This window comes from Engystomops pustulosus, chromosome 9, assembly GCF_040894005.1.
Source record: "Engystomops pustulosus chromosome 9, aEngPut4.maternal, whole genome shotgun sequence".
Classification (NCBI taxonomy): domain Eukaryota; kingdom Metazoa; phylum Chordata; class Amphibia; order Anura; family Leptodactylidae; genus Engystomops; species Engystomops pustulosus.
The window spans coordinates 18,643,825-18,658,328 of record NC_092419.1 but is presented as its reverse complement, the minus strand read 5'-3'; the positions used below and the strand labels follow the sequence as shown (position 1 = coordinate 18,658,328).

At 43.8% G+C, this 14,504-nt stretch overlaps 1 protein-coding gene across 1 annotated transcript in view; it reads right to left on the bottom strand.

Moving 5' to 3' along the window:
- The window catches only part of KLHL4 (kelch like family member 4), a 142,986-nt gene extending 129,836 nt beyond the window's left edge, over positions 1-13,150 (bottom strand). The window contains exon 1 of the mRNA XM_072123019.1: positions 12,370-13,150. Within this exon, the coding sequence (XP_071979120.1) occupies positions 12,370-12,788 (419 nt within the window). The 5' untranslated portion in view covers positions 12,789-13,150. The remainder of the gene's footprint in view (positions 1-12,369) is intronic.
- Between the last annotated feature and the right edge of the window lie 1,354 nt (positions 13,151-14,504).

Here is a 14,504-nt window from a genome sequence, read left to right as displayed (position 1 = left end):
GCAGTTGAAACTTTTAGAAGGAGAAATGTGCAGCTGTGGCTCTTCGGAAGTGATAGATAGAAATGTGCAGTTGTAACTGTAGGGAGGGGATAGAGAGAACTGTGCAACCATGACCCCAAAAATGGGAATGGAGGGAACTGCTGCACAGTTTGATCCGGTGTAGTGGTTTGTCAGTGTGTGATAAGCAGGACTTTGGAGGACCATGGTGTTTCCTTAAATAAATGTAACGCCTCAATATTCTGCAGGAACCTACCACATGAGGCGTCGCTCCAACATCCCACAGGCAACGATTTAATAATTTGATGACGAACTGTCTTGTATTTGCTATGTAAATCTGTCCCCCGCTTGCTCTGTGCCGCATCTCAGTAACAACCAGCGCTCATCCGGCTGCTGCCATGTAAATCCGACTAATTACACAAATCTCTGAGGTTTTGGTGACATTTTGACGCCCGCTGCCATTAGATGATATTTGTGACTTGTCATTTTGTTATTTTTGGAGAATCTGGTGACTGATATTGATTTGCGCAGTGTTCAGACATCGCTTCTTGTGCTGATCCCGACTGGGACTGGTTATCATCAGGATATTTGGCTAAGAGGGGGAGGAGGACTCCCCGGGACCAGAGATCCACAGAGACCTGGAGTGTAATGTGTGTAATATTCCACATTTCTCTTCACTCACTTAATATGTGAACCCCCCAGCCCCCCAGGACATCCTGAAAGTGAATCCATCAGAGGTGTTAATGGGAGACGCTGACCCTCTAGGATTTCGTGGAAATTATTCCAAAATATAATCTCTGCATTATGTCTACAGAGAGGAGCATCTCCGAGGGGCCACAGTTAACAAGTTTCCCTAAAGTTGCTAAGTGTTTCTGGAGCGGAGCTGTAGATAGACCACAGTTTTCTGTATTAACTATTAGTGCCCCTAATGGGAGACAGAATTTCCAATCTATTTTTTATTTTATATTTTTGTATCTGCAGAGGTTCAGATTATTTCACGTTATTGGTCCATATGTTGGTGCATCCGTTATTTTTTGGACCTGATTTTTGTGACATGTTGCTTGTGGCGCTGCAGGTTTAGAGCTCAATAGGTGCCCCCTGCCTGTGTTACTACCAGTTCAAAGCTTAGTGGGTGTTCTCTGCTATTGTTGCCACAGGTTCAGAGCTCAATAGATGGCCCCTGCCTCTGTAAGTTCAGGGCTCAATGGTTGTCCCCTACTTGTGTTACTGCCAGTTTGAAGCTCAATGGGTGCCCCCTGCCTGTGGATTTGCAGGTTCAGAGCTCAGTGGGTGCTCGTTGCTTGTGTTACTGCCTGTTCATAGTTTAGTGTGTGTTCTCCGATTCTGCTTCTACAGGTTCAGAGCTCAATGGGTGGCCTCTGGATCTGCAAGTTCAGAGCTCAATGGTTATCCCCTGCTTGTGTTACTGCCAGTTTAAAGCTCAATGGGTGCCCCCTGCCTGTGGATATGCAGGTTCAGAGCTCAGTGGGTGCCCCATGCTGGTGTTACTGGCAGTTCAAAGCTCAATGGGTGCCCCCTGCCTGTGGATATGCAGGTTCAGAACTCAGTGGGTGCCCCCTGCTGGTGTTACTGGCAGTTCAAAGTTTAGTGGGTGTTCTCTGCTTCTGTTTCTACAGGTTCAGAGCTCAATGGTTATCCCCTGCTTGTGTTGCTACAAGTTCAGAGCTCAATGCTTGTCCCATGTTTGGGAAGCTGCAGGTTCAGTGCTTAGAAGGTTTTTCACGTGGAGATCAATTTTTCCTTCCTTTTCCTGCTTTCTTTCAATGATAAAGTCTCTGTCTCCCCAACCCATTGAAATGGTCATTTGTGGGATTTCAAAAAAAAATTCCTTCTGTATGTCAGCACTGGGCTACAATAATCTCAGAAGCATCAACAGAGCAAATAAAACATATAGTAATTTGCTGGTCCATGGTGGTCAAACCAGCAGGACAGATCATGAGATCACATGCACATTGCAGTTAAGAACAGTACAGCCGTCCTACAACCCATCCATCAGCACATTCACCTTACACTACACAACTTACTATCACAGCCTCAGACTACTGCTGTCCCTCATGCTTTACACTGCAGCTGTCTAGAAGCAGATACTCTGCAGGAAGTCAGTAGAACAAGAATAGAATCAAAACTAAAGTAACTAAAGAATGGATGTAGCAGGCTGAAAGAGGCTGAGGAGGGGGTGGGGCCAGTTTACCGGCAGTCCCATGTAACACACAGGATAATGACGCTACGCTGTGCCCCCATGACAGTATCAGATCTGTTACATCAGATTTCTCCTCTCACTACTTTTTACTAATGAGCTGCAGACTCTGGCGCCGCTGGTTCCTGATGCACCTGCGTTCTGATCTGCTCCGCATCCTTCTCCGTGTTCCCTTGCGTTTCGCAGTCTGTCTGATGCTCCAGGTAAAATATTCGACTGAGAAATGTTGACTCCTCATTTTATGTTTTTAGAACAGTAAATAAACTTTGTGGTGTGTACAAAACGTCAAGATATTTCTATAGATCTGCTGCATCTACATATTCTGCGTGCGGAGGGAGATCCTGATGCCGAACCTGCACTTCTGTTCTATTTCCTCTATTCAAGATCTCTGCTTGTTGTCAGTGTAACACCTGTAGCATGTACCAGTATGTTACATCTGCAACCAGTGAGGAGATGAAACTTTAAAGTGAAGTATTTTATGTGCACTGATACATTGTAACCAACAGCGATCCAAACCTTCAGCACCAAAAGCCTGATGCAAGAAAGAACGGAACATCCCTGTGTTACTAATGAGGGTGTGCTGCATGTGATCCAATACACAAGGAGATACGCCTCTAGCCCGGATACAAGATGAGATACACCTCTAGTCCGGATACAAGATTAGATACACCTCTAGCCTGGATACAAGATGAGATACACCTCTAGTCCGGATACAAGATGAGATACACCTCTAGCCCGGATACAAGATGAGATACACCTCTAGCCCGGATACAAGATGAGATATAACTCTAGCCCGGATACAAGATGAGATACACCTCTAGCCCGGATACAAGATGAGATACACCTCTAGCCCGGATACAAGATGAGATATAACTCTAGCCCGGATACAAGATGAGATACACCTCTAGCCCGGATACAAGATGAAATACTCCTCTCGCCCCCCATACACTATGAGATACACCTGTAGCCTGGGTACCAGATGAGATTGGCCTCTAGCCCGGATACAAGATGAGATACGCCTCTAGCCCGGATACAAGATGAGATACACCTCTAGCCCGGATACAAGATGAGATACGCCTCTATCCCGGATACAAGATGAGATACACCTCTAGCCCGGATACAAGATGAGATACACCTCTAGCCCGGATACAAGATGAGATACGCCTCTAGCCCGGATACCAGATGAGACATAACTCTAGTCCGGATACAAGATGAGATACACCTCTAGCCCGGATACAAGATGAGATACACCTCTAGCCCGGATACAAGATGAGATACACCTCTACCCGGATACCAGATGAGATATAACTCTAGCCCGGATACAAGATGAGATATAACTCTAGCCCGGATACAAGATGAGATATAACTCTAGCCCGGATACAAGATGAGATACACCTCTAGCCCGGATACAAGATGAGATATAACTCTAGCCCGGATACAAGATGAGATACCCCTCTACCCGATACAAGATGAGATACACCTCTAGCCTGGATACAAGATGAGATACGCCTCTAGCCTGGATACAAGATGAGATACGCCTCTAGCCCGGATACCAGATGAGATATAACTCTAGCCTGGGTACCAGATGAGATACGCCTCTAGCCTGGATACAAGATGAGCTACACCCCTAACCGGTATACAAGATGAGATATAACTCTAGCCCGGATACAAGATGAGATACACCTCTAGCCCGGATACAAGATGAGATATAACTCTAGCCCGGATACAAGATGAGATATAACTCTAGCCCGGATACAAGATGAGATACACCTCTAGCCCGGATACAAGATGAGATACACCTCTACCCGGATACAACATGAGATATAACTCTAGCCCGGATACAACATGAGATATAACTCTAGCCTGGGTACCAGATAAGATACGCCTCTAGCCGGATACAACATGAGATACACCTGTAGCCTGGGTACCAGATGAGATACGCCTCTACCCGGATACAAGATGAGATATAACTCTAGCCCGTTTACCAGCTGAGATACACCTCTAGCCTGGATACAAGATGAGATACACCTCTAGCCTGGATACAAGATGAGATACACCTCTACCCGGATACCAGATGAGATACACCTCTAGCCCGGATACAAGATGAGATATGGTTGGGTATGGAGGATACAGGTTCTATATGGTCCCTTTATGCATTTGTATCTCTTTTTATGCATTTTTTGTTACAACTGGCCCAGTAATAATAATCTTTAATTTAGCTATATAGCGCCATCATATTCCGTAGTGTTTTACAAATCATCCTCTTGCACACTTGGAGACTGATGACGGCGGTGTCCCAGCGGGTCCCATAAATATCGGATTGTTGATAAATCTGGTGCCCGGGCGACCAAGAGCTGCACTACCCGAAAGTGACCTCTGAGAGACGTTTTATAGGACGGCGGGGGGCACTTTTAGGTTCTCTTGTGACAAGACCCAGTGTATTAGGGGCTTCATAAATATATTGCAATGACTCCAGCACGGTTTGGCGGTATAAAAGCCTTATAGTCAATGAGAAGGATGTGCAGTATTTTATTATACGCTGATGATGTCTCCTGCACATAAGAGGCAGACGACTCCTTTGATGAGTTAATAATCCATGGCAGGAGCTGGTCCTCGCCCCCCTCCTGATATCTGACCCCCGTCCTGATATTCAAGGGTTCTGCGGAGGAGAAATGCACAGATTGGATGTATTTCTGGAGACGGGAAGAATGAATGATAATATAAGTGCACGGTTATACATTGTGACTGCAATGCCCGCGCTTCTCTGTGCCAAAGCAATTACAGAGAAGTACGGCTGCGGTGTTCCACCTTGGCACCCGGCACATTGACATTGACACAGTGTCGGCGGCGGGTGCCCCGACTGCTGATCACCAGCTGAAGCCGCCACTAATGAGATGCATCATCCTGACATCCCTGGTTAATAGTCCCCACTCTCTCCCCAAATCCACCAACTGTTCAGTCCTTGCGACCTTTACCGCTGTCAGCACAGAGCAGAGCGCCACTTTGTTAGGAGACTCGACCCATCTGTCCACACTCAGGACATGGCAGGGACAGAAACATCCCAATCTCTCCAATACAGTCTCATCCATGTTCATTATTAACATCGTTACTATTCCAGAAATACTGGGGTAGATTTTGCTAATCTAGAAAGGGGGCGCTGTTGTACAGGTGTCCATAGAAGTTCCTCCAGTTGACAGTGGTGGAAAGCGGTACTGCAAGCGGCTAAATAGAACTGCAGATGCTTGGAGGGGAATTTATCATTAGTTATACACTGGGGGTCATTTATCATTAGGGGTCTCCTTGGGACTGTTCTATGTTGGTCTTTGGAGCTCTTCTGCCATCAGATTAAATAAATTGGCATGGGCCCTTTATAAATCTGCTGCCAGTGTCTCCTACTATGTGGGTTGTCACAGCACATAGGTCAAGGTGGGGACTGGAGTCACTTTGCACCAAAATTTTTGCTAAGGTGTACGGAATTTAGGCATGAATTTAATGCAAAATCTTGGAATATAAATCCATATATCACAGTCCTGTGGCTACTAACAAGATACACAAAGGTCTGATTACCCATCTCTCCTGGGACTGTACATAACACTGACCACAGAGTGCTCAGAGTAGAGCAGTGTGAGGACGCATCCCCAATGCACTTGATGAAACTACAATCCTACAATATAAATCCATATATCACAGTCCTGCTGCTACTAACAACATACACAGAGGACTGATTTGACACACTGGGGGTTATTAACTATGGGTCGCGGATCGCACTTTCGTTGGACTGTTCGCCGTTTTCACAATTTGCGCAGCTTTGCGCTGGGATTGTGTCACACATGATCGGATTTTGGCGCGGCTGCACTGGTTTTCATGAGACACAAATCAGAGGGCGGGCCGTCGGATGATCCGACACATTCGGACTGAGCGCGGGATTTAATTTTTTAAATTGTGTCGCAAGACAATGCACTTACATGCACCAGGAAAAAGAAGGTGAACTCCTGTGGACCTGAGCGGGGAAGCGACACATGCAAAATATCGGGCGCAGGATCTTAGTGAATCGCGGCACAGGGGATTATACACGAACAATGCACTTTAGGTGAAATCAGTCGGATGGGTAAGTAAATGACGAAAATAATTTGTTAACTCCATTTTTACTTGGTAAAATGTTATGTATCTCACCTGTGGATTATTGTCCTGATGCCCCCGGGTCTCTATTTCCCACCTGTTAGTAAGTATCAGTGTGTGGATGGCAGCTGATCGCTTTGTGATGTTCCACATCCTTATCTACCCGCAGCAGACACCTCTATCAGACCCCATCCCCGCAGCAGCCAAATCCTCTCTATTCTCCTGGAGCAGATGCTCTGACCCCGAGCTCGTCCCCCTGCGGAGATATCAGCGCCGGCCGGATCCATCCTGAAATCTTACAAGAAACTTCCTGTTTCCAGTTTCCTCTCTAGCGAGAAGCATTTCAGGGATTTTCCGACTATTTATGTAAATACATCTAAACCTTTCTACGATTGTGACATCACAAGGAATTGTGTTACTATTTGTATCAATGCTCAACATTGCTAGAGTGAAGATGCCTGATGCCCCTTGTGTTTAACCCCTTCCAGACCACAGTCCTCATAATATCAGGTGGGGTGTAAGGAGTGAGATCAGGTGCTGGATGGATTATACAGCTGAAAAACACAGGCAGCTCCTAATATACAAGCTTAAGTTTAACCCCTTGGATGCCGAACTCAAATACTAGATACACAACACAACCACATGTAACTATAGTAGTGCTACACACTAGATACATAACACAGCCACATGTAACTATAGTAGTGCTACACACTAGATACATAACACAACCACATGTAACTATAGTAGTGCTACACACTAGATACACAACACAACCACATGTAATTATAGTAGTGCTACACACTAGATACATAACACAGCCACATGTAACTATAGTAGTGCTACACACTAGATACATAACACAACCACATGTAACTATAGTAGTGCTACACACTAGATACATAACACAACCACATGTAACTATAGTAGTGCTACACACTAGATACATAACACAACCACATGTAACTATAGTAGTGCTACACACTAGATACATAACACAACCACATGTAACTATAGTAGTGCTACACACTAGATACATAACACAACCCCATGTAACTATAGTAGTGCTACACACTAGATACATAACACAACCACATGTAACTATAGTAGTGCTACACACTAGATACATAACACAACCACATGTAACTATAGTAGTGCTACACACTAGATACATAACACAACCACATGTAACTATAGTAGTGCTACACACTAGATACATAACACAGCCACATGTAACTATAGTAGTGCTACACACTAGATACATAACACAACCACATGTAACTATAGTAGTGCTACACACTAGATACATAACACAACCACATGTAACTATAGTAGTGCTACACACTAGATACATAACAGAACCACATGTAACTATAGTAGTGCTACACACTAGATATATAACACAGCCACATGTAACTATAGTACTGCTACACACTAGATACATAACACAACTATATGTAACTATAGTAGTGCTACACACTAGATACATAACACAACCACATGTAACTATAGTAGTGCTACACACTAGATACATAACACAACCACATGTAACTATAGTAGTGCTACACACTAGATATATAACACAGCCACATGTAACTATAGTACTGCTACACACTAGATACATAACACAACTATATGTAACTATAGTAGTGCTACACACTAGATACATAACACAACCACATGTAACTATAGTAGTGCTACACACTAGATACATAACACAACTATATGTAACTATAGTAGTGCTACACACTAGATACATAACACAACTATATGTAACTATAGTAGTGCTACACACTAGATACATAACACAACCATATGTAGCTATAGTAGTGCTACACACTAGATACATAACACAACCATATGTAACTATAGTAGTGCTACACACTAGATACATAACACAACCACATGTAACTATAGTAGTGCTACACACTAGATACATAACACAACCACATGTAACTATAGTAGTGCTACACACTAGATACATAACACAACCACATGTAACTATAGTAGTGCTACACACTAGATACATAACACAACCACATGTAACTATAGTAGTGCTACACACTAGATACATAACACAACCACATGTAACTATAGTAATGCTACACACTAGATACATAACACAACCACATGTAACTATAGTAGTGCTACACACTAGATACATAACACAACCACATGTAACTATAGTAGTGCTACACACTAGATACATAACACAACCACATGTAACTATAGTAGTGCTACACACTAGATACATAACACAACTATATGTAACTATAGTAGTGCTACACACAAGATACATAACACAACCACATGTAACTATAGTAGTGCTACACACTAGATACATAACACAACTATATGTAACTATAGTAGTGCTACACACAAGATACATAACACAACCACATGTAACTATAGTAGTGCTACACACTAGATACATAACACAACCACATGTAACTATAGTAGTGCTACACACTAGATACATAACACAACTATATGTAACTATAGTAGTGCTACACACTAGATACATAACACAACCCCATGTAACTATAGTAGTGCTACACACTAGATACATAACACAACTATATGTAACTATAGTAGTGCTACACACTAGATACATAACACAACCACATGTAACTATAGTAGTGCTACACACTAGATACATAACACAACCATATGTAACTATAGTAGTGCTACACACTAGATACATAACACAACCACATGTAACTATAGTAGTGCTACACACAAGATACATAACACAACCATATGTAACTATAGTAGTGCTACACACAAGATACATAACACAACCATATGTAACTATAGTAGTGCTACACACTAGATACATAACACAGCCACATGTAATTATAGTAGTGCTACACACTAGATACATAACACAACCACATGTAACTATAGTAGTGCTACACACTAGATACATAACACAACCACATGTAATTATAGTAGTGCTACACACTAGATACATAACACAACCATATGTAACTGTAGTAGTGCTACACACTAGATACATAACACAACCACATGTAACTATAGTAGTGCTACACACTAGATACATAACACAACCATATGTAACTATAGTAGTGCTACACACTAGATACATAACACAACCACATGTAACTATAGTAGTACTACACACTAGATACATAACACAACTATATGTAACTATAGTAGTGCTACACACTAGATACATAACACAGCCATATGTAACTATAGTAGTGCTACACACTAGATACATAACACAACCACATGTAACTATAGTAGTGCTACACACTAGATACATAACACAACCACATGTAACTATAGTAGTGCTACACACTAGATACATAACACAACCACATGTAACTATAGTAGTGCTACACACTAGATACATAACACAACCACATGTAACTATAGTAGTGCTACACACTAGATACATAACACAACCACATGTAACTATAGTAGTGCTACACACTAGATACATAGCACAACCACATGTAACTATAGTAGTGCTACACACTAGATACATAACACAACCCCATGTAACTATAGTAGTGCTACACACCAGATACATAACACAACCACATGTAACTATAGTAGTGCTACACACTAGATACATAATGTAACCACATGTAACTATATTAGTGAGATACACTGAACCCATAATAATATCAAACACCAATAATACCGTAGAGTTTACAAATACTACATTCACACATTTTACACACAACCCTACAGTCCATCACTAACCGTCTACAAGAACCATGTAGAGCCCCCGGCTGGCAGTACCCCCCATCCATGCCTAGACCCTGCAGCCACCTCCTGTCCTAAGGTGCTAAGGAAGTTAGGAGTGCGTCCCTGTCTGACACCCCATGGACCCTGCTGAATATTTGGTTCCCCTATGAATTATATATGATGGAATTGCTGAGATACATAACGTCAGGGGTGCAGAGACGAAATGCATCCCCACAATCTATCATCAAATCCTACAGGGGAGCAAATGTACTACCCAGCTTCAAAGATAAATTTTATATATATATATATATATATATATATATATATATATATATATATATATATATATACACACACACACACACACACATAATAATGTACTGATGTATGGAGCAATAAGTCAAGGAAGTGAGCAACATTAACCCTTCAAATCAAGTGAAGCGATCTCCCCCAGGAGGTGTAAAGACTTGAGAACGTGATGTATTGTCTTGCCTGCTTCCTGCCTGGCCCTGCATCCTGTATATAGCAGCTACATGTATATATTTATATATATCTATAGGCCCACATGTATCAAAAACAATGCAAAATGCACTAGGCACCCATGTAGTGTGCAGGGTGCGCCAGATTCATGAATTATTGCGCACGTTCTCCATGATTGTGACTCCTCGGGAAGTGGGCACCAAGTTTTTTTAACATACAATGTGTAACACAATTCTGTCAAAGTAATACATTTGTCACATGGTCCGACAACATTTGTGTTGCGCCAGGCATAGTGCAGCTGTGACACAATACTGCCGAAAACATCGTTTCAGTGCACAGACAGACAGAAAACTGGCACAAACACATTAATAAATGTATATTACTATGTGCTCAGCGGCTGTGACCTGCACACATGTAATGGCAGTGACCCCTCTTCTCTCCCCTCACTACCTCCTACAGAACGGACTGTATAGAGTCCCCTGGAATCTCATCGCATGTTATGAATCACTTGGCTGAATCCCTGCAGTAAGAAGCCTGCACTGTGGAGGCAGAATGTGAACAGCGGCGAGCTGGAGGTGAAGCAGCTTACACACACACAGCAGCACAAGTTGTCTAGTTTTTTATAGCCCAAGGTTAATCTATCTGGTGGATGGAGAATAGAGAACAATCAGATCCGTGTACACATTCTCTCCTTCATCTTCTGCTTCTTTGTGTTGGGTCATATTAAAGAGTTGGTTGACTATTGTCATCGGTTACCAGGACACCAAATCATTAAATGTCATACAAGGCAACAAGAAATAGAAGGTGGATACAAAGTAACAACCTATAGAATAGTAGGACCTAAGTGGATACAAAGTAACAGATAGAATAGCGAGACCTTATAGATCATGAGTAACATATAGAATTGTGTTACCTTATATATACAAAGTAACAACCTATAGAATGTTGTGACCTGAGCAGATACAAAGTAACAAATATAATAGTGTAACCTTATAGATAATAGGAAACATAAAGTATAGAATAATGTCATCTTATAGATACAAAGTAACAGATAGAATAGCGAGACCTTATAGATCATAAGTAACATATAGAATTGTGTCACCTTATAGATACAAAGTAACAGCCTATAGAATGTTGTGACCTGAGCGGATACAAAGTAACAAATATAATAGTGTAACCTTAGAGATAATAAGTAACATAAAGTATTGAATAATGTCATCTTATAGATATAAAGTAACAGATATAATCTATAAGGTCTCACTATTCTAAGTAACATATAGAACTGTGTCACCTTATAGATACAAAGTAACACATAGAATGCTGTGAGTAAAGTGGATGCTACGTAACACACAGAATATTTTGACCTTATACATGCAAATAGTGTGACCCAAGTTGATACAATGTACAATACAATAAATTGTTGTGACCTTAAGACTACAAAGTAAGAACACATAGAATAGTGCGACCCTAAAGATACAAAGTTAGACATAGAATAATAGGACCCTATAGATATAAAGTAACAAATAGAATAATATGATCTTATATATTCAAAGAGAGACATAGAATAATGTGACCCTATAAATATAAAGTATCAAATAGAATAGTATGATCTTATATATTCAAAGAGAGACATAGAATAATGTGACCCTATAGATTCATAGGGGTTCATACCCTACAAAGTAAAAACACATAGAATATTGTGGATACAATGTAACAGTATATACAACAATGCACCTAAGTAAATGTAAACATCATGCCCACATATTGCTGCAATCATTACAGCTGATACAATCCAATGTGCAGTGTATGCGATGGTCTGTGCGATCTCTGGCTCCTACCTGTCGGTGGTTTCCTCTGTGCTCTCCTGGGAGGTGGTGGAGATCTCTTGGACTCTGGGGTCCTCTTCTTTCCCAGGCTTCTCCTCAGTGGTGTTGGGTTTGGGGGTCTCCTCGCTGGCTTGTATTTGCTCTATAAGGTTCTGCTGCTGCCAGGACTGGATGGATCGATGGGGCACAGGGGTTGGACCTGGCACCGGTGCCAGGATGTTGTGGACAGGGCTGCTGTTCTTCTTTAGCCCATTCCTGTCCCGTGAGTGGTTTTTGAGCCTATTGTGCACCGGAGTCCCCCTGTGCTCATATCCTTCCTGCTGCAAGCACCCCCCAGATCCTGGAGAACCCTGTGAGGGGTGGCTGAACCACCTCCAGCGCAGCCTGAGGATCTGCTTCACATCAAAATCTTTCTTCCCAGACACTGACATTTTCTCTTCCTTGCGATGAATAAACCAAAAAGAAGCTGGAAATGTGCAGAGACCCCTGGATCCTCACTCCCTCAGTGCACGAGGAGCTGTGGACTGGAGACTGGTCCCTGAGACTGGTGCATGCTGCAAGCCCCTCCAGCCCATGCTCTGCTATTGCTGCTAACTGTGTAGGTGGGATCCCATACTGACAGGATGATGAGGTCAGACCTCAAACAAGTAAATCAGCTCAGCACAGGAAAGTAGCAGCAAGCATCACACCAGTCATCTGCTGCCTCCAACACAGACTCCCTTCATCTCCAGAGACCAGGCTGCAAATGGAAATGCAAGGAGGCAAAGAGAAATTCTGCAGCTCAGAGAGAAGAAGCCAGAGAAAGGGTCCTGGGGAGAGGGTGCCAGAGCCTGGGTGCTGGGGAGAAGCTGCCAGAGCCTGGGTGCTGGGGAGAAGCTGCCAGAGCCTGGGTCTTGGAGAGAAGGTGCCAGAGTCTAGGTGTTTAGGAGAAGGTGCCAGAGCCTGGGTTCTGAGGAGAATGTACCAGAGTCTGGATGCTGAGGAGAAGGTGCCAGAGCCTGGGTTCTAAAGAGATGGTGCCAGATCCTGGGTTATAAGGAGAAGGTGCCAAAGTCTGGATGCTGAGGAGAAGTAGCCAGAGCCTGGGTGCTGCGAAAATGTGCCAGAGCCTGGATGGTGAGGAGAAGGTGCCAGAACCTGTGTGCCTAGCAAAAGATGCCAGAGCCTGGATGGTGGGGTGCAGGTGCTAAAACCTTGGTGCTGTAGAAAGAGTGTCAGAGTCTGGGTGCTGAAAAGAAGGTACTAGTGCCTGGTTAGTGGGGAGAAGGTGCCAAAGTCTTGGTGCTGAGTAGAAGAAGCCAGAGTCTGGGTGCTGAGGATTAGGTGCTGCCTATAGACCTGAGTGCTTGGGAGATGGAGGCAGAACCTGGGTGATGAGATTGAAGTGCCAGAGCCTGGTTGATGGGGAGAAGGTGATATAGAGTGTGGGTGCTGAAGAGAAGGTGCCAGAGCCTGGGTGCTGAGGAGAAGATGCCATAGCCTGGGTGCTAAGGAGATGGTGCCAGAACCTGGGTGCCTGGCAGAAGGTGCCAGAGCCTGGATGGTGGGGGAGCAGGTTCAAAAACCTAGGGGCTGGAGAAAGGCCTGAGTGCTTAGTAGAAGGAGGCAGAACCTGGCTGCTGAAGGGAAGGTACCAGATCATGGATGCTGGAAAAATGGTGCCAGAGCCTGGGCGCTGAAGAGAATGAGCCAGAGCATGGCCCTGAAGAGAAGAGCCAGAGCCTGGGCGCTGAAAAGAAGGAGCCAGAGTCGGGAGCTGAGGAGAAGGAGCTATAGCCTGGGCACTGAAGAGAAGGAGCCAGAGCATGGCCCTGAAGAAAAGGAACCAGAGCATGGGCGCTGAAGAGAAGAAGCCAGAACCTGGGCACTGAAGAAAAGGAGCCAGAGTCAGGCGCTGAGGAGAAGGAGCCATAGCCTGGGCACTGAAGAGAAGGAGCCAGAGCATAGCCCTGAAGAGAAAGAACCAGAGCATGGGCACTGAAGAGAAGGAGCCAGAGCCTGGGCGCTGAGGACAAGGAGCCAGAGCCTGGGCGCTGAGGAGAAGGAGCGATAGCCTGGGCGCTGAAAAGAAGGAGCTATAGCCTGGGCGCTGAGAAGAAGGAGCTATAGCCTGGGCGCTGAGGACAAGGAGCCAGAGCCTGGGCGCT